This window comes from Spinacia oleracea, chromosome 1 (genome assembly GCF_020520425.1).
Source record: "Spinacia oleracea cultivar Varoflay chromosome 1, BTI_SOV_V1, whole genome shotgun sequence".
NCBI classification, from domain to species: Eukaryota; Viridiplantae; Streptophyta; class Magnoliopsida; order Caryophyllales; family Amaranthaceae; genus Spinacia; species Spinacia oleracea.
The window spans coordinates 110,004,315-110,026,069 of NC_079487.1; the positions used below are offsets into that span (position 1 = coordinate 110,004,315).

General features: G+C 34.5%; 1 protein-coding gene across 2 annotated transcripts; it reads right to left on the reverse strand.

Annotated features, from left to right (window-relative positions):
- Positions 1-376: 376 nt before the first annotated feature.
- LOC110781885 (probable N-acetyl-gamma-glutamyl-phosphate reductase, chloroplastic) lies at positions 377-15,089 on the reverse strand. Of its 2 annotated transcripts, XM_021985939.2 has the most exons (17): positions 14,807-15,089; positions 13,789-13,840; positions 13,531-13,597; positions 8,680-8,830; positions 8,434-8,580; positions 7,769-7,876; positions 7,581-7,667; positions 7,295-7,345; positions 7,103-7,174; positions 5,856-5,975; positions 4,798-4,858; positions 4,618-4,698; positions 1,962-2,041; positions 1,795-1,884; positions 1,486-1,614; positions 1,124-1,233; positions 377-670 (listed from the first exon to the last, which is right to left on the reverse strand). In XM_021985939.2, exons 4-16 carry the CDS (start codon positions 8,731-8,733, stop codon positions 1,126-1,128), a joined length of 1,188 nt encoding a protein of 395 aa, XP_021841631.1. In that variant the 5' UTR covers positions 8,734-8,830; positions 13,531-13,597; positions 13,789-13,840; positions 14,807-15,089; the 3' UTR covers positions 377-670; positions 1,124-1,125. The 2 variants fall into 2 exon arrangements, with proteins under 2 accessions (XP_021841631.1, XP_021841630.1); XM_021985938.2 differs by lacking the exon at positions 13,789-13,840.
- Positions 15,090-21,755: the final 6,666 nt, after the last annotated feature.

Below are 21,755 nucleotides of genomic sequence, written 5' to 3' on the forward strand. Positions count from 1 at the left end.
AATTAAATAAACAATTTTCCATACTCTGATTGTAAACAGCTTGATTAGCTTATAAATACTCTAACATCACATTTGTACAAACTTATGAAATGATATAAACAACTTTCCATTTTTTATCTTCCTGTTTCCTTAAGATTAATCACTTAAGTTACACCATGAAACTCTGGATCATCAACATTACAGGAAGAGGTTGCCTCTTCCTGTAACATTTTTTATGCCAAGGAATGATTTGGCTATATGGGTGGTTGTCTTATACCTTAATCTCGTGCTCATGTAGAAATATCAAATTCCGAATGAGAATAGAAAAAGGCCCAAACAATTTGATATTTGGGCAAAGAATCCTCCTCTCTACCTGATACATTTCACAACATCAATATAAATTCGCACCAAAACAAATGTGCTTAACTTCATATAGAAATTGTGCAGTGTAACATAATCCATAGTCCGTTTTGGGGGAGTGCAGTATAGCAGCCAAAAGATAAACGGCAACCTCATCTTAAACAGGATACAGTGTGTCTCAAAACTACACGATACAGAAAGTAAACAAAGCTTTTACGGATGAGAGAATAGATGGATTTTGTTGCATGGTACAAGAGATCATCACCATCACTGAATAATTAATATCAGCACAATTCGCAATCCATGGCCGATTGACAGTGTACCTGCTAGGCTGCCACATTAAATGATTAATCAGTATGTTTACAAGTTCTCAGCTACCATACCAAGTCGTTGCTCAATGCTTCGTTTATTGTCGACATTAGATGAAAATCAAATGAGTTTGAAAGCTTTGATGCAAATGATGAAATGACATTAGGCTTACCTAAAAATACAAGCAACTATCTGAGCGAGAAATATGCTCAAACATAATTCTATCAGAACTCAACCAGTTTGTCTAGTGCATGTGGACTATGTGACATGCTGGATATTGAGATTTAAGACACCATATGTAACAGGAGCACTGTTACCTGATTCGCTAGTATGAGACTGGGTACGGGTACGCAATTCGCTACCTAATTTGCTAAATTAGACCAAAATTGTACCATTTTCAGGTAATAATTCGTTTATTTGGTTCGCGGTTCGTGGGGTGATTAGAGAATTAGGTAACACTGAACAGGAGTAATACCCTTAAGGAAAGAGAGGCTGATAGAGTAGCCCTGTATTCTCCGGGTATCCCATCATTAAGTTGAGATTTTGTACAGCTTGACCTGATGCTCCCTTTACAAGATTATCAATCTGCAGGACAAGTTTAGAAAATTTACACACTATTGGAGGAGATGCAAGGAAGTTTACAGCATAGAGACAAGATAATAATGATTTTGCCAATATCAAAATCTCACTTTTGGAAGATTTTAAGGAAAAGAATTTACCTGAGTACTACGTGAAAAATGAACTAAATATTCCCATAAAATAACTTCAAATAAACCAATAGGAATCTATTTTTGCAAAGAAGGAAACAACTAAACAATTTCTAGTGTGGAAACTTACAACTGATATGATAATTGCTCTCCCTGATATTCTGTCAGGAAAGACATTCATATAACAATAGTTAGATCCACGGACATTTCGGGTGTGTGGAACAACGCCTTTCTCCAACAAAAAAACAAACTCTTCATTCTGCAAGAAAATAAAATATTTACGATAAGCAGACCAAAAAAAAAAGTAACAAACAGCACATACAAATAAACAGAAGGGCAGAAAAGGAGGAGAATCATCAAGTATTGAAGATCTGAAAATGAAAGTTAAGTGAATAGTTGAAAAGCATTTTAATTATATCAGATTAATGTCTAGGAGTACCTCAGAGAACGCCTTTAACTGTTCATAGAGATCATCAACTGTCACCCCTGAAGCCATCTGAACGTATATGGTTGATTGCATACCCCGACTCTGTAGACAAGCAAAGCTTACATTTCCATGCAAGAAAGTTTGATTTTAGAATATTACAACACTGAAGCAACCACTACCATCGGCATCAAGTGTGGAGTGAAGCTGACAGTTACTTTTGACCCCGCGACATCTGACAGCCCTTGTTCTATTTCAGGAACTGAAAATAAGTACACACAGCTTAACGGCGTAATAAAACTATTTATTTATTAAAAAAAAATACATCATAAATCCTAAACAAACTTTCAGAGTTTTAGGTAGTTACAAGAAAATGGTATAAAGAACTGCATAAACAAACAGAACTGTAATCTATTATTTTTTACGAGACAATATAGTTATAGTAAAGGAAAATAATAAAAAGAAAAAATGCTATGAATTAATATTAGGGAGAGGGGTTTTTTGGAGAGTATCTTATAGGTTAGTTATGGGTAGCTTCGGGAGTAAGTTAGGGAGTTGGTTAGGGAAGAAGGGTTATATACGAAGTATATATATATGTATATATATATATATATATATATATATATATATATATATATATATAGGGTTAGGATCCGGTGAGAAGTACTCTTACCGTGAGAAGCGTGAGAAGTACAAATACATTGAAAATAAGGTACAAATACATTGTAAGTGCATTGCATACATCAACGATACATAGCAAATACATCACTATTTTTCTTTTAAAAAATGGGGGAAACAACAAATATACAACTCAATCTTCATACACCCTTACCGAAAGAAAATCAAAATCCCAAAACCCAATAAAATTAAGCTTTCATAAACATCAATGCTCCACTAATCAAGAAGTGCAATTTAGGGAATACAGTATCTTATATGCAATCCCTAGAAGTTAATCTAGGGACAGTTAGAAAGTATAACGGAGAAGAAAACCCAGAAAACACGAGGATGAAGATGAAGATTCGTCCTCAAGGTCCTGCTTCCTTCTTTCATGGTGGTATTTGATAAATTATGCATATAATCGTGATTGATTATAATTGATTGTGTAATTATCTTCCAACAAAGAAGTTATCCATTAAAGCTGAATTTAAGATTCTCCATTATTTTATAGATCAAGGTAGTAATTTCAGATTTATGATAATTTTTCCACCAAACAAAAAGAAAGGTTTTTTTTCTTCAATTGAAATAGAAATACCGGGTACTGTTTTATTATTTAGATATTTATTATTTAGATATTCACAGTGTAATTCTCGTTGGAGTGAAGCTCAAGTACATTGAAGATTCAATATAGATACATTGGCAATTCATTATAGATACAATGAAGTTTGCATTGTAGATACATTACAAAGAAAAAAAGTGGAAGATGAGGGGAGAAGGGAAAGAGATAGGTGGACCGCAAACGCCATGTTTGAGCAGTACGTCAGGCTCACCATTTTAGAGTGCACAACTCACAAGGAAAACAGAGGGAAGATAGAGGGAGACAGAAAACTGAAACAAGAACTGCAGGTCACGTGGGATCTTATGCTTTAAAATTACCGTGTTGAAGTTAATAGCACGGGACTAATGTTGTCCGTTAGATTAAGTTAATCGGACGATCACCAATGCTTCTCACACGAACCTTCCTCTATATATGGGAGAACACCTACTTATACGAGAGCACTTTAAATTTTGAACATAATCACAAAAATTTGGAACATGAGAACCTTTTTTTTTTAGAACATGAGAACCTAATCAACACATATACATATATATACATGTTCTAAATTTTCAAGCTCATGTTCTAAATTAATTCAAGCATGTTAAGTATGTTTTAAATTTGCTTAACCATGTTCTCAAATTATTCAACATGAGAACCTAGTCAACCCATATACATATATACATGTTCTAAATTTTCAAGCTCATGTTCTAAATTTATTCAAGCATGTTATAAATTTATTCAACGACGTTCTAAATTTGTTCAACCATGTTCTAAATTTATTCAAAAATTTCAATAAATTTATTCAACAATGTTCTAAATTTATTCAACCATGTTCTGAATTTAGAACATGAGAACCTGCTTGAATAAATTTAGAACATGTTTGAATGGATTTAGAACATGGTTGAATAAATTTAGAACATGGTTGAATAAATTTAGAACATGAGCTTGAATAAATTATTTTGAATAAATTTTCAAGCTCATGTTCTAAATTAATTAAGTATGCTCTAAAATTACTAAGTATTTTCTAAATGTATTCAACCATGTTCTAAATTTATTTAACCATGTTCTAAATCCATTCAAACATGTTCTAAATTTATTCAAGCATGTTCTAAATTTATTCAAGCATGTTCTAAAATGTATTCAAGCATGTTCTATATTTATTAAAGTATGTTCCAATTTTCGCAACTTTCGAGATCCGAAAATGCCATTGACAGTACAATAAATCTCGGTGGTTAGATTAGAAACGATCCTACGGTTGAATATTGATAAGTGTTGTATTGAGCTTTTAAGAGTTCACTTTGGAAAGAATCAAGCCTCTCGAAAGCATGAATATCATTACATTTCGGTTTATAAATCAAAACATCTTCTTCTTATTTAATTTTGCCATATTTGATGTCTAAGTTTAACTCATAGCAAAACAGTTGGATAACAGTGAAACCGAAAGATTCATCATCCGAAGACCTAGATTATAGTTAGTTTAAAAGAAGGATGTAAAAAAAAAAAAATCGTCTCTCCAACAAAAACGTTTTAGGATATCTCACACTTAATATAGAACTAAAATGTGATAGTCTTGAATTACTGACCGTGACGATGTCTTGTAACGCCATACGCATGAATTCCTTCAGCTACTTCGGTATATAGATTAGACTCCTTTGCACCACGTCCTACAACATGAACCACTCATAAAGAAATTGGTGCTACATCTGCTAGAAATAATGTGGAAGTACCGAAGTACAAAAGTTGATTCCATGCATTAGACAAACCTGCCCCACTCACACCAGATTTTGCGTCAATAATTATGTTACTGTACTCTATAAGATTAGCCTGCAAAACAAAAAGGTGAAACAAGTAAATACATGATTTGAAGGTTCAGAAGGACATCGATTCCACTGCCCTCGAGGTTCAATCAGAAAATGGAACTGATTGAAATGATAGTGTCCAAAATAAAGATGGGTTAATACTCAATAGGCCTCCTTGCTCTTGCTTTGGAGACTAAGTCGGGTAGACTAATAGACAATTCTAATAATCTCTTCTTCGATCTTCATCTACCAAAACCCGTAATTTATATGGTGGACCATGGTGCACCTTAAGAACACAAGTACATGGCTAAAAGAACATTGACTTACGTGAAAAGTGAAATAATATATTATTTTTTAAAAACAAAAAAGTGTAATAATATGTTCTTTTTCCTATGCACACATGTTCTTTTGGTGCACGATTGCCCATAGTCCACGAATTGACCAAAACCTCACCCATAGCTCCTTGAATTTAGGGGATGTGAATATAAAATTTATTCAGTTTCCATCTCCTAAGAGTTCCAAAAATGGATAGAGTGTCTGCACAGTCGTCTCAACTATTCACTTTCACCACTTAACTATCCTGGGAGGGGGGATCCAGAAAAAACTCCAAATAACCTTCACTGAAATTAATGTCAGAAAAAACATGAATCTCTCACATAACATGTTTGAAGCATTACGTATTAGTGTATTACAATGATAATTTGTAAATTCTTAAAATCTAACCTTTGAACCATATGCCCCACCTAGATGCAAACATGCTGCATACTATTTCAAAACATGTCAATCTTCGACATTTAAATTACTAGCCTGAAGCTGAAATAAATAAGTGATGTTACACAAAATTACAACTCAAAGTCCCTTATTACTTAAATCTCACTTACAATCTACAAATATATACAGGAGCCAATTTCTTGAAAAGGTAAAAGTAAATCATTTGAAGCAGAAATAGGAAAAACTAACCTTGACAAGGGAAGAAATAGAAAAAACTAACCTTGACAAGGGAAGAAATAGAAAAAACTTACCTTTAACAAGGGAACAAGAGGCAGTTGAATCGTTGTTGGGTAACAACCAGGGTTGGCAACTAGCCGAGCATTCTGAATCTCTTGCCTTAATATTTCCGTTAAACCATATACGGCTTCTTTCTAGGAGCAAGAAAACCAACAAATTTTAAAGGAAAGCGGAGAGAAAAATGGCTTCAAATTTTAAACCAAATTCTTGGGATACTGAAGACATCTTGCATGTGAAACAATAAAAAGTACATGATAGAATGCATGACTAACAAAGTTCTATCATTACTAACATATTCAGGCTTTTTCATGCCATTGCTTCCAGAAGGGGAATTCATACACTAGATGTGTTAGCACCAGTGTTACCTGGTTCGCCCCTAACCCCCGCAAACCGCGAACCGGTTCGCCTGTAACAATTCGCGGTTTGCCAGCGATCCAATTCGCAATTTTTCACGAACCAAACCAAAACCCTAGTTTTAACGATTGAAGGTCCGGGAAGGCGATAGAAAATAAAATATATTGGGGCTTTTGTTTGAGAAGGATATACGCGTTGATTGCGATAGTCAATTGTTGTTTTTTGTTGTTCTTTCTTCTTGCTGAATCTAAGCACCATGGGAGAGACTGGAACTCTAGATGTCGATGATGAAGAATGGAGATGATGGATTGTACTTTTTGTTTTTATTTTTTACTTTGTTTTACACTCTTTGTTTTATTATAATACTTTTTGTCTTATTATTATCCCTTTTGTCTTTACTATTGTTGTGCATTGCACATGGGTCATGGGTGTGGTGTCCCATTATTTTATTAAGTTTCTTTTGGCCAATTAACTTCTACCTTTTCAGTTTTCATGTGACTTTGCTAAGGATTGTGTAATTAGCCCCAATGAATTTTCCTTATCAACTTTAATAGTATTATTATTTTTATCGCATATTATACTTCGTACTTTAAAATGTAACTAAAAAAAATCATACTTCTCTCGCGAACCTAAAATCAGCTACCTGCGAACCGCAAACCCGAACCCGTACCCCGTACCAAAATGAACCACGAACCAGGTAACTGTGGAGATGTCATAAGAAGTTCTACAATCGAAGTCAAAAAAAATTGTTTGTGTCTCGGACTCCATAGTACACAACATTTATTTACTAAGACAATTTCTTATGACTTGATTATCATACCGCAAAACATCATAGATTGACCAGGACATGATAATGACTAAAAATATGGTACAAAAAAATCTTCCATAGACACCATAATTGACTTACCTGTAATTCTGGTGCTCTATGAGGCTGACCATACCATTCCTCATACTCAGCAATATCTCGCAGTCGGAAGTCCTGCACAACCATTCATATTAATTTCAAGCAGTTAAATTCTCACGTTAAAATAAATAAATAAATTTTTTATCATGGAAACTAGATAAAATCAAGTCTTAGTAAGCTGCATTGGACACATACCGCGGAAAGATCAACAACTTTTAGCGAGCCAGGAAGAGCTTTAATTATATCCTGAACAAAAAGAATGGGGATGTTACATGTTTATAATGTCACACTAAAGAAAAATATTATGAAACGCAAACTTGATAATTCAATTGTCTACAGTTGTTGCATGATTAGCAAATATAACTGAGAGAAAAGAGATGCCTTCATAGGGACGCCTATAGCTTTTGTGTAACACCGATTGACTTCATTCCACATGTAGGATGGTATTATGCAAAGCTTAACATGTAAGGTAGAGAAATACCTGGGTTGTACCATGGGGCAAACAACAAAACACGGCATCAACATTTGAAAAGTCAGCATCGTTGACAGCAACCAAATTCGGCAAGTTCTGCAAACAAGAAGATATCCATCTTCATTGGCAGGTTCATTAAAAACTAAAGCAAAAGCACAAACTTGCAAGAGAGAAACAAAAGTACAGTTATGTCATACTTGGGTGACCAGATGTGGGAATACTGAAGCAATTGATTGCCCAGCCTTTCGATCCGCAGTCATCAAAGCAATACCAAAATATGGGTGATTGGCGAGCAGACGAACAATCTAAAAGAAGGAAGAACAGAAAGCGGAAAACATTAAATCAAAGAGAAAATTAATCTCAACATCAATAAAAAAAAATTAAAAAAAGCTTCACCAAGCACCTAAAAACATAAGAGGTATTTCAATCTTAATGCAAAGTAACCATAAAACATAATGCATAAAAAAGATAACTTATTAAACAAGTACCCTATGTTGTTTCCGACTCTTCAATTCACCTCAAGTACTCGAGTTACAATGTTACATACTCGACAATCAAATCAGAAGTTGTTATAACAATTGGACACTTTATTTTCAGCCGAAGTCATGCAAACACAAGATGGCTGTGACAAGTCCAATTAACATAACAAGTACCCATTAATGCTCCTTTATCATTTTAGAGATTCACAAATAACATAGATTTCATAATTTACAATAAAATGTATGCACTGTCAAACTTTACACTAGCGAAATTCCTTTTGCCATTGAATCAATCAAGCATATATTTTTTTACAAAATACTCACAAATTTTTGCAATAAATGAGGCAAGGCAATTAAACATAAATTTCATGAAGAAACTATACCTCTGAACCAGTATAACCACTAGCACCAAGAACACCAATTCGTACACTTTTCTGCACATTATTCTTCTCGGAAAATTGCAAGTTCATTGGGGCTGAAGCAATTGAGCTACGAACATAAAATTTGACATTTCCACCCTTTGCTTTGCTCTGCCATTCTTTTCCAAAAGCTATTAAAATTTACTCAATTTTTGAAAATTTTAACAATACAAACAGACCCACAAAAAAATGAACAAGAATCATACTAACCTTTAGAAAGCATGATTTAGTTACATAAGATGAAGTGAAAACCATGGAGTCCATCTTTGTGAAGCAAGAATGATGAGAGAGAAAAGAAGAAACGGTCGGAGTCACCAAAGTAGTGAAGGTAAATTGTCGGCTTAAGCGGCGGCAGCCACTTCTGCACAATTGAGTTGGGGTGATTACAATTTGAACATGACAAATTTTACAATCAGTAACGATTATCAAAAATCTCAAAAGGCTGGACCCCGTATATTAGCTTAACTCTTTAGAAAAATTATTTGCCACCCTTAACTGAACAAACAGAGAAAAATGAGAATATCATTTCCCGAGAAAGTGTTTACGTCAAAACAAATGGAGCTCAATTGGAATCAATTAAATATAACTCATATGATCATCATATGAAATACAAATCAACGGGAACTGAAAATCAATAAATGTGTTTTGTGAATATTGCAAATAATTACCATGATAATTGTCGTAATTACATCGATAAGAGAAATAAATAAATAAAAGTTGGAAATAAAACAAGAAATGAAAAAAGTTAATTAAATGAATAAAGTTTGAGATTAAAATTAATAAAATTTGAAATTAAATGAATAAATATTAAGTTTAATAAAAAATTGAATTTTAAATGAATGAGCAGTGAAGGAGATACGAAATAAAAAGTTATTGGGTTTAGGATTTCAAAATAAAAAAATTAAAACAAAATTGCTCAACTTTCCTCCCCGTACTTCAGTCCCCTGTACTTCCTTTCTGACGTCGCTCATCTGCCTCTCACCGGCGCCGCGTCACTGGGCGTCGCCATTGCCGCAGACAGTGCCGCTGTCTTTTGATAAATTAATATCTAATCACCCATATTTCCATCTTTGGGATCAATAGACTGAACATGCAACAGAAATCTAAGGTAGGTGTAACAATTTGGCGATTCACGCTTCATTCCATTTCCACAGTTAATCCTTTTTGTCAATGTAATTATATTTTTTACTGAATTTTCTCATTTTATCAAGTATTTTTAATTTGGGTTTTTACTGATTTGTTGAAGAGCTTGGCTTTATTCCTTTATTTATGAGATTAATTATGGTTTTTATTTATTCAATTGCAATTGCAATTTCAAACCCATGAATTGCAGTCAGAAACCTAAACAAATCAAACCTCCGTTCTCTCCCTTCGCCGCCGCCTAACTACCAACCATTGTCGGAGTGCCGAGTGACCCACCACCGCCGGTCACTCACCCATTCGGACGACTCAACATCTCTAACTCCATCGCAGCCTCGCAGGTACTTAATTCCTTCTTAAATTAAACTTAAAATAGTTAGTTTCTCAAAAATTCAGAATGATAGTTAGGGTTCCTTACTTAGTCACCACTTAATTCCTTGTAGAGTGGTAGAATTGAACTTGAAATAGGTTTCTTGTTAATTTGTTGGTTGTTGTTAGATTAAACGTTTAGGATGAGATTGAAGGGAAGGGGAAGACCGGAAGAACCTCTATTTACTAACTTACTGTTTAGTTCCAAATTTCCAATTACACTTTGTAGACAAACTAAATAGATGCAAATATGCAACTTGCTTTTATATATGAAATTCCAATTGCATTTATATAATCAATGTAATTCCAAATGCATTTTTTTTAACCAATGAACCTAAATAGGTATTCTAAACACTCTAAAAGTTTACACACTTATTTTTATGTTTTTAAGACTCATTCTCATCTACTTTGGTCAAGTTATGCACATTTAAGGCTCGTTAGATAGTTACAGGACATATTTTGACTATAATAATTGTTTTCGCTCCCAACTCTCAACTAATGAACCTAAATAGTTATTTTAATACCTTTACATGTTTAATATACTTAGTATTAGGTTTCTAAGACTTATTCTCATCTACTTTGTTCAAGTTATGCACATTTAAGGCTCGTTTTATCGTTATATGACATATTTTGACTATAATGGTTGTTTTCGCTCCCAACTCTCAACTAATGAAGCTAAATAGGTACTTTAAACTCTCTACATGTTTAATATACCCAGTATTAGGTTTCTAAGACTCGTTATCATCTACTTTGGTCAACTTATGCAATTTAAGGCTCGTTTGATCGTTATATGTCATATTTTAACTAAAATGGCGGTTTTCGCTCCCAACTCTCAACTAATGAAGTTAAATAAGTATTTTAAACTTTTTACACGTATAATATACCTAGTATTAGGTTTCTAAGACTAATTAACATCTAGTTTAGTTAACGTATGCAATTTAAGGCTTGTTTGGTCGTTATATGTCATATTTTGATTTAGATGGTCGTTTTTGCTCCCAACTCTCAACTATTGAAACTAAATAGGTATTCTAATCCCTTTAAATGTTTAATATACTTATTATTATGTTTCTAAGACCCATTCTCATCTAAATTTAAGGCTCGTTTGATCATTATAAGACATATTTTGACTATAATAGTTATTTTCGCTCCCAACTCTCAACTAATGAACCTAAATAGGTATTATAAACCCTAAACATGTTTAGTACACTTATGTTTATGTTTCTAAGACTTATTCTCAGCTACTTTGGTCAACTTATGCACATTTAAGGCTCATTTGATCATTATATGTCATATTTTGACTTAAATGGTCGTTTTCGCTTCCAACTCTTAACTAATGAACCTAAATAGGTATTATAATCCCTTAACATGTTTAATATAATTATTATTAGGTTGCTAAGACTCATTCTCATCTAATGTGATCAATTTATACACATTTAAAGATCCTTATATGACATATTTTGACTACAATAGTTGTTTTCGCTCCCAACTCTCAACAAATGAAGCTAGTAAGGTATTCTAAACCCTTTACATGTTTAATATACTTATTATTAGGTTGATAAGACTCATTTTCATCTACTTTGGTCAATTTTTGCACATTTAAGGCTCGTTTTATCATTATATGACATGTTTTGACTATAATGGTTGTTTTCGCTCCCAACTATCAACTAATGAAGATACATAGGTATTATAAACCCTCTACATGTTTAATACACTTGTTTTTATATTTCTAAGAGTCATTCTCAGCTACTTTGGTCAACTTATGCACATTTAAGGCTCGTTTGATCGTTATATGTCATATTTTGACTTAAATGGCCGTTTTCGCTTCCAACTCTTAGCTAATGAACCTAAATAGGTATTCTAATCTCTTTACATGTTTAATATACTTAGTATTAGGATTTTGAGACTCATTCTCATCTAATGTGGTCAAGTTATGCACATTTAAGGCTTGTTTGATCGTTATAGAACATATTTTGACTATAATAGTTGTTTTCGCTCCCAACTCTCAACTCATGAAGCTAAATAGGTATTTTAAACCCTGTATATGTTTAATAAACTTATTCTTTATGTATCTAAGAATCATTCTCAGCTACTTTGGTCAAGTTATGCACATTTAAGGTTAGTTTGATCGTTATAGGACATATTTTGACTATAATAGTTGTTTTCGCTCCCAACTCTCAACTTATAGAGCTAAATAGGTATTATAAACCCTCTACATGTTTAATATACTTAGTATTAGTTTGATAAGACTCATTATCATCTACTTTGGTCACCGTATGCACATTTAAGGCTCGTTTTATCGTTTTATGACATATTTTTAAGATAATGGTTGTTTTCGCTCCCAACTATCAACTAATGAAGCTAAATACGTATTCTAATCCATTTACATGTTTAATATACTTAGTATTAGGTTGTTAAGACTCGATCTCATCTACTTTGTTAAGTTATGCAATTTTAAGGCTAGTTAGATCGTTATAGGGACATATCTTGACTTAAATGGTCGTTTTCGCTTCCAACTCTTAACAAATGGACCTAAATAGGTATTCTAATCCCTTGACTTGTTTAATCTACTTAGTATTAGGTTTATAAGACTCATTATCATCTACTTTGGTTGAGTTTTGCACATTTAAGGATCGTTTGATCATTAAATGACATATTTTGACACTAAAAGTTGTTTTCGCTCCCAACTCTCAGCTAATGAAGCTAAATAGGTATTCTAAACTCTTTACATGTTTAATTTACTTAGAAGTAGGTTTATAAGACTCATTATCATCTACTTTGGTCAACTTATGCACATTTAAGGCTCGGTTTATCGTTACATGACATATTTTGACTATAATGGTTGTTTTCCCTCCCAACTATCAACTAATGAAGCTAAATTGGTATTTTAAACTCTTTACACGTTTAATATACCTAGTATTAGGTTTCTAAGACTCATTCCCATCTACTTTTGTCAACTTATGCAATTTAAGACTCTCTTTATCGTTATATGTCATATTTTGATTTAAATGGTCGTTTTTGCTCCCAATTCTCAACTAATGAAGCTAAATAGGTATTCTAAACCCTTTACATGTTTAATATACTTAGTATTAGGTTTTTAAGACTCATGTTTATCTACTTTGGTCAAGTTATGCACATTTAAGGCTCGTTTGATAGTTATAAGACATATTTTGACTATAATAGTTGTTTTCGCTCCCAACTCTCAACTAATGAAATTAAATAGGTATTCCAATCCCTTTACATTAATATACTTAGTATTAGGTTGCTAAGACTCATTTTCATCTACCTTGGTCAAGTTATGCACATTTAAGGATCGTTTGATCGTTATAGGACACATTTTGACTATAATGGTTTATAGGACTATTCAAGACTTACTCTTAATAAGTTAGTCTTGAACAGATATCTAGGCATATATGATGATGATGCATTAATTTCTATTATATATAACAGCTTAACTAGATCATTTCCATCAAATAACTAACAATACCACGTATATTCAAATATTGTACCTAGACTAAATAGAAAGAGAAAGAATGAAATGTTAGAAATACATACCAATATCAACGGGGGCTACTAATTTCGATCGATGCACTCCTCACTAGCTCCAAGTTGAATCGTATCGCTACAAAATCAATCATAAATATTAGCACATTATTTAACATATTTTTTTTTTCGGGAACTTGTTCTACTTAATTCAGACAAAATAAATTTAGATAAGTGCAAATAATTTTGGATAAAAATTCTGATAAGCTAGAATAAAACAGTTAAACAAAATATAGTAAGTTGAACCAAACATGGCTTAAAGTACCTTACCTATTACTTTAGAAAGTACCCCGCCTCAATGAGCTATGCCGGAGATTATGCACTTCCATAATGCCATCCCAAAACTTTAAGATTAAGTCTAGAATTTGATTTGGTCTTGCCATTTTGTTTTAGAATATGAATTAAATTGCAGCATACAACATGCATATTTAATATACTACTCTGCCTGCAGCGCTACTGCAGCCTTGGTGCCTCCCCTTTAAAGTTCAAACCCTCTATGTTATTCATTGGGCATCACATATAAGTCTGCTTTGTGGCAACGCGGAAGAGGCACAAAGAGTACACCAAAAATGGTCACCTATAGATTAATCTGACAGTCTGACGCCTTATTTTGTTTAGAATGACAAGAATCCTAATTATCAGAATATTTTTTGTTTTTAAATGAATATATAGGCTATTCAAAGCAGCTTGTAGACAGGTTTAAATCTTCTAATACACTAAGATGCCGGTTCAGACACAAAAGACAAGCGACACAGTAAGCATCAAAGGCAATTTAGTTGCCTATTTATTCCTCTAATTTCCAAAAGTATCCATAAATTACAAGCAAGAAATCTTATTTCTTTGTATGCTCTCCGATCTGACAGTAGCTTTATCCTCCTACTTGTTTTTATTATTTCAATCAACATTGACAGGCCTAGAATAACTAGAGGCATTTTGAATTCACTGGAAACCAAGCACACAATTTAATTCTCCAACAGTTTCTACTTGCAAACAACATCATAAAGCAGTTATGATAAGCAAGATAGTTATCCTAGAATAACTGTGCACAACCCTTCAAATCAGTCACAGGCCAAACAAGAAAAAAAGAAACCAAAATTGCAAACTTTTTAGTAAAATCAACGGTGGTTAACAAAATTAACTGGTGGTTAATTCACTAATTGATACTTTTGAGGGATGATTATCAAATTCACAGAACAAAATTAACAAAAATGGTGAGGAAACAAAATGGAAAATAATAAAATTTACAGAACAAATAAACAGAACAAAATAACATAATTGCAGAAATAACCTAGCGGTGGCCGGTGGGAGGAGAGCCAGAGACGGCGGCAGTGCGCAGTAGAGGAGAGGAGATGAGGCGGTTGTAGGGCGTCTTCCAGAAGTGGGCGAGTCAGAGAAACACGGGGGCTTCCGGCAGTAGGAGACTGCTTCAGTCACGCAGGGGGAGGAACGCGAGTGGGGAGGGATATGGCAGCCACGACACGGTGGTTCTTTTGGGGTGGGTGGTGTTTGGGGAAGAAACGCAGGTGAGAAGGTGATGTAGGTAATAAACCTAGGTGATGTAGTGAAAAGAGAGGAAGTTTTTTTTTTTTTTTGAGGGGAAAAGAGAGGAAGTTTTTGTCACAAGTCACTTGTGTCTAATATGGACACAAGTGAGTACCAATACAGAATTTGGAGTACCAATACAGAATTTGTTAGTACCAATACAAATTATGTGAATACCAATAATAACACATATGACTTATATTGGTGGTATTTCTAAGCAATTTTACATTTTGGTACTGACATATTATGTGTTGGTACTCAAGATGATTGTATTTGGACACAAGTCACTTGAGATTTAGAAACCCTCAGTGAAAAGATAGGTTAAGTGCTTGGGGTTTACTATCTACCCCAATCACTTGTAAAATTTGTATTCTTGTATTTGGGTGAATTAAAAACCCCCAAGCTTTTACTCCGTACTTAATACTTCGTAGTTTTTTTTAGGTTCAATCAAGTGTTTGGGGTTTCTCTAAAATCCAAGCATTTGGCTCAAAGCACTTGAGGTTTTTCTACTAGTATCACCATTTAGGAGGGAGGCTACATTGCTGGTAACCAGCGGCACAATTATTCCATACCCGGGGTAAAATGGTAATTTCATCTCATGAGTTGAAAAGTCAAACAAAGTACTACATATGAGCAACAATGACAGTAATTAGTACAATAATGACAGTATTTTAATACAACAATGACAGTATTTATGCAAACGATGACAAAACTTATATAACACTTGTATACATACTTTTACCCATTCATTTAATATGCAACACTTTTATCCATTCATTTAAATGGTCTCTTTACTTTTTATATTTCATTACAGTTGTATACTCCGTACATAATTTCCTTTTTTTGGGTGATTGTGACAGTATTTTAATACAACAATGACAGTATATATACAACAATGACAATATTTATATTAGAAATGACAGTATATAACAAGTTCACAACACTTTTACACATTTATTTGAAGGTGGGCCATGTTTCCAAAATTTTTATTTTTTAAAGTGGGTATGGGGTCCTTATTTCGCTGGTTACCAGCGATGTAGACAACCTCCACCATTTAGGGCTCATATCCTTTTTTTCCCACCATTTGGGACCTCATTCCCTATTTTTGATTAAATTTAACTAGAGTACTTTAAAATGTTAGGTCCTTGGGTTAAAAGATTAAAGTAAATCCAAAGTTTGAAAACTAACTCTTTTTTTTTTTGTTCACCTTTCAGGACATGAAGTTTCTTTTTTGCAATATTTGATACTTCATCCATGTTTCCATGCAATTCCAATCTATACACTTAATTCAACTATCATGCAATATCATTTCAATTTACTAAAATTATATCCAATTAACAGAAAATTAAAGAGCTTATTACTATGTCAACATTTATGTAAAGGATCCTTCCAAAAAAAAACAATGTGCTACCTGAAATTATGATGAATAACAACCGATTCTTCAGACTTGAGGTGATATTGGCTCCAACTTACTAATTTCCACGCAAATTTGCTATAACAATGGAGATTACGCGTAATGTCGACCAGAAAATTTGAAAGATATGAAATTTAGGTTTTTGCTCCTAAATTTTGATTGAAGCACACAAAAGCATCTCCAGATTGAAGGATGGGAAAAGGATTTGGGAAGAATTCATTCAATTTTAAATTCAATGTCGTTGAACTTCTGTTAACTTGCATTGTTTCCGTCTCTTCACAACCGTTTCCATTGATTTTGCTTCTCTTTTTTTTGTCACGTTTCTTTCAATATTTCCTCTTGATATGCTTCCCTCGGGGAGATTTACTGGGCGGAGTTCCCCTAATTGTCCTCTTTCTCATTTGCATCCTTGAATGCCAAAGAGCAATTAGAAACAAGATTCTACAACATTTCCTATCCTCAATTCCTCATGCCTTCTTCAGTGATATACAACATGGATGCACTGTTATCTCGAAGTCCGATTCATTTGAACAAAAGTTAGATGAAAGTAGACTGAACATTGAATAGATGTATTAGACAAAAATATTCATTACAACTTACAATGTTGTACTCAAAAGTCAGTCGAAAACATGCATGATGTGTAAATTTGATTTTCTTTACACTGCTTTTCCTGCGTTCTATTCACCTGATTTCCACTTATTTTTCCTGAACTTATCTTATCTGAACTTAACTGAACTTATCTGAACTTGTCTGAACTTATTTTTCCTGAAATAAGTGGAAATAAGGTGAATAGAACAGGGCCTTAGTCGTGTTCTCAAAGAATACTAATCATCCAAATTCTATAAGTCAGTTATTAAGAAGTTTATAAAACCAGTTTGAAGGAAGTAATATTCATATTGCTTAAGGGGCAGCTGTTGCATTTCTTCCCATTTCCCGTTGTCTGGCACACTCCATCTTTCGCTTCCGCCATTCTTCCAAAGCTACATAAATAGAGTACATTAGTGTCGCTACAAAACACAGGTTTTATCTTTTTCTCACACAAATTTCTGAAGCAAAAACTCGATACATAAAAAAGTCATTTGAACTGCATAAACAGTAAATACAAGAAAAAAGTATCTGTTGCTATAAAACTTCATTTGAACTTCATAAACAGTAAATACAAGCAAAAAGTATCTGTTGCTATAAAACTTCATTTGCCAAGCATAAAATTATTAACAATAAAAAAAACTTATAACTGTTGTTATAAGTTGAACTGCTTAATCAGAAGTTTTACACAATGCTCATAGTTCCAAAGGTAGCAGCTGCAAAAGTGAATGAAACACTGAAACATCATACACTGCCTAAGGTAGAAGATTACAGAGGCACTAAGTAGATAGGAAATAGTTGCATAAAGCTTTTGACTACCAGCTGTTGCACCTTTTGTAATAGCTTACTTTTTAATGTGGATCAACTGGACTCCGCTGTTTTAAACCAACCATGAACCATTTGATATGTAGCTATTCAAAATTAACTAAAATATGTAGCTACTCAAAATTTGAAATGACTCGTGGAAATTGGAACCCCGTGTTCAGACAGCCTTAGAAGTTATTTGGTCGGAGTTGAAGGTTACTCAATGTAGTGATTGATAATTTCAAAAAGAGAGGAAATACTTGGCCTTGTCCCCAGCAGGAAGATTGGTTCTAGCAAATGGAATTCTTGGGTCTCTTTGAGCAAATATGCTTTGAAACTGTGTTTGTTTCTAACTAAGTGGAAACTGTTTATTTGGAGACTTATAACAGTCCATGTTGGCTGAGGACGAACACTACTTAATTACTTATTGTGGAGGTTCGTCTCTTGCTATTAATATCACTGAGAAAAATGCTACCCTAATTGGGGATTGGATTAATAACTTATTAAAAGTTCCGTATTTCAGCAAGGAGGACGGGCCTAATAGCTCGGTGTAGGATTAGATAATCAATTCAATATGGATTCATAGTCATGATAGTCTCCAAAATGGGATCTGTTACTTATACCTAAGAATGAGACTACACTTATTGATCAATTTCTTGACAAGAGAAGCGGAGGGCTCTGGAGCATAAAAAGCGGATGCAACATTCATAGCTAATAGCAGGGTATCTTTATCAACTCGGGTTTTTGCTAGCTGGAATACCAGTAACCAGTTCATACAACTGTTGTGGATGGTTCACAGAAAAGAAGTAAGAGCAAATATTTGGCATGACATTAATGATCAAGCTTATTCTGCTAGGGATCAGGGTTTGTTCAGTCTCTTTGTTTCTTGTTTCTGAAGGAAATAATGCCCTTGGTCCAAGTATGCATTCTATGTTAAGTCTAATAAATGCGGTTCAGTATTAATTAACAAGTTAATAATTCAGTGAGATCAAGTGAGCTGAATGCCTAGCTAGAGGCCGCTTCAGTTCAAGTGGAATTAATAATATTAATCCACAGCTTACTCTTGACTGAACCCGTAGGGTCACACAAATAGTACGTAAACGGATCAAGTATTTAATGGCATTAGATACTCCATCTATGGATATTCGGAATCGACGGATCTTGGTTTCAGTGGGAGCTGAGATCGTCACAGGCAAGAAATGAATACTCCGGAAACGATGATGTTGCCGGAAACGGAAATATGGATCGTATCGGAAATATAAATATTATCCAAGTCGTAGATGTTGCCGGAAACGGAAACATGGTACGTATCGGAAAATATTATCGGAAATGGAAATATTACCAGAATCGGAAATATTGCCGGAAACGGAAATATTGTCAGAATCGGAAATATTATCGGAATCGGAAAATAATTCCGGAAACGGAAATATTAAATATTTGTTCGAAACGGAAATTGATTCCGGAATCGGAAATATTAAATATTGTTCGTATCGGAAATGAATTCCGGAACCGGGAATTTAATCGGAAGCGTATCGTACGAATTAGCATCGGACGAGGCCTGCCGGACGAAGGCCCAGCACGAAGTCGGGCCATCGCCCAGCAAGCCAAACGCGCGCCCAGCCAAGGCAGCGCCCAGGCCCACCGCAAGGCAGGCCCAGCGCGCGCCTAAGGCCATGGGCCTCGCTGCGTGGGCTGCTGCTCGCACGCACGCATGGGCGGCCCTCGTGGCTGCCGTGTGTGTGTGTGAGTTTGTGTTCATGCACGATTCCTAAAACTATTAGAATTAGTATATGATTAAATTCCTATTCCTAAAAGGATAAATTAATTAATTAGAGTTCTTATAGGATTCTAAATTTAATTAATTCGTATCCTACTAGGATTCCAAATCCCTTTCCATAACTCTATAAATACGTGCCTAGGGTCACATATTTTAAGAGATTAATTCAAGTATTCAAAGTGAGTTTTAAGAGAAAAATTCAGCCACATTCCTTGCTCAATAGTGCCGAAAATTCTAGTACCTTAAGGGCGATTCTAGTTGGTCAATCTTAAGGCGGATCCGGACGTGCTGTGGACTATCTACGGAGGGACGACACTTGGAGTCCTAAAGACTTGTTCTTGTTCGGTTCGGGCGCAGCTAGGGAAGGCACGCAACAAAGAGTATGCATCTAAATTATGCTATATGATTATGTGTAAATAATATGTATTCCTGGCTTAATGGTTGTTTCCGCATGATTTATGTATTGTCATATGTATCATAACCTAACAGTGGTATCACGAGCCCCTTATTATTTTCATAATCTAAATTGCATGAACATGGTTAAATATTACAAATTTGCATGAATTAAAAGGGGTGATTAATTTTCGTAATTGTTAATTAATTGCAAATTGCGTTTATTTAATTATACGTACGCAGTTTTTCGGCAGTTTCTTCGTTACTCATCCAAATCGAGTGATTTTTGTGTCAATTCTGCATGTTAAAGGCATTCTAAAATTTTGACAAAATTAGTATTTTTCTGCCGAACCCAGAATTCTCAAATTCGAAGCCTAACTATGACTTTTCGAAGGTTTTAGTTTTTCGAATGCAAAATTTCGTAAATTTAAGATGTTAAATTAAATATTTGCGATTCTTGTTGATAAATCTTGAATTTTTGATTGACCTACTGTATATGTTTAACAAGTTTGAATGCCTAGCCTTGTTAATTATGCAATCTAATTTGTAATTATGATTAATTTGTTGAAAATTAGAATAATTTAGAATTAATTTGATTTTCATAATTAATTATAATTTAATTAGAAACCTATGATTAAAAACCACCATAAAAATTGTAAATTTATGATAAATTTTAAATTTTTATGACCTAGACTTGAATCCAAGACAATCGGAAATCAATTGAATAATAAATTTTCGATTTTTCGCCCTAAAATTATGAAATTAATATTATTTATTAATTTGTCATTAATTTTAAATATAAATTTTAAATTTTTATGCGATCCTTCATATAACTTGCACGCACAAAGCAATGGACGCTTCGTGTTACCCTTAAGGGGTGTTGTATAGTGCGGGCATGCGACGACGAGCAAGGGAGCTCGTCGCCCGTGCGGCACGAATGCAATGAGCAAGGCATGGTGCACGAGCACAAGGCAGCAGCCCTGCCTTGTGTCGTGGGCCACGAGCTATGGACGAATGGGCATGGGCGAAAGGCGAGCCATGGCAGTCGCGTGTGGGCAGCAAGCGAGCTGCGCCACGACGCGCACTGCCTCGCGCAAGAGCGCGCAGCCTCGCGCGCAGCGAGCGCAAGCTCGCGTGCCACGAGCGCTGCGCCCAGCGTTGATCGCGCGCGATGGCTCGCGCGCATAGCGAGCAATGGCTCGCGCGCACAGCGAGCGATGTCGCGCGCACAGCGAGCAATGGCTCGCGCGCACAGCGAGCGATGTCGCGCGCACAGCGAGCAATGGCTCGCGCGCACAGCGAGCGATGGAGCGCGCGCAGCGAGCACCAAAGCGTGCGATGGCTTGCGATGGTAGATGCAGCAGCTATGCGACGAGCGCATGGGCTGCGCGCACATGGCCAGCGATGGCTGTGTGCGTGCGGCCCATGGGCGTGCGATGCGTAGGGTGTTTGCGTTACGATTAGATCGTTTTGAATGTTTAATTTGAAATTTTTCAGTTTACGTAATTTTAATTAATTTTAAAATTAATAATTTAAATTATTTTCTAGGATTTTAATTTTGAATATTGTAATTATAATAAATTTTATTTATTCTAATTATTTTACTAAAATTAAAATCATGAATTAATTTAAATACGACTGAAATTAAATTAAACTTTTGGATTCAATTATAAATTTATATGAGCTTTAAATTTTAATTAAATTTGTATGTTTCCGGTTAGA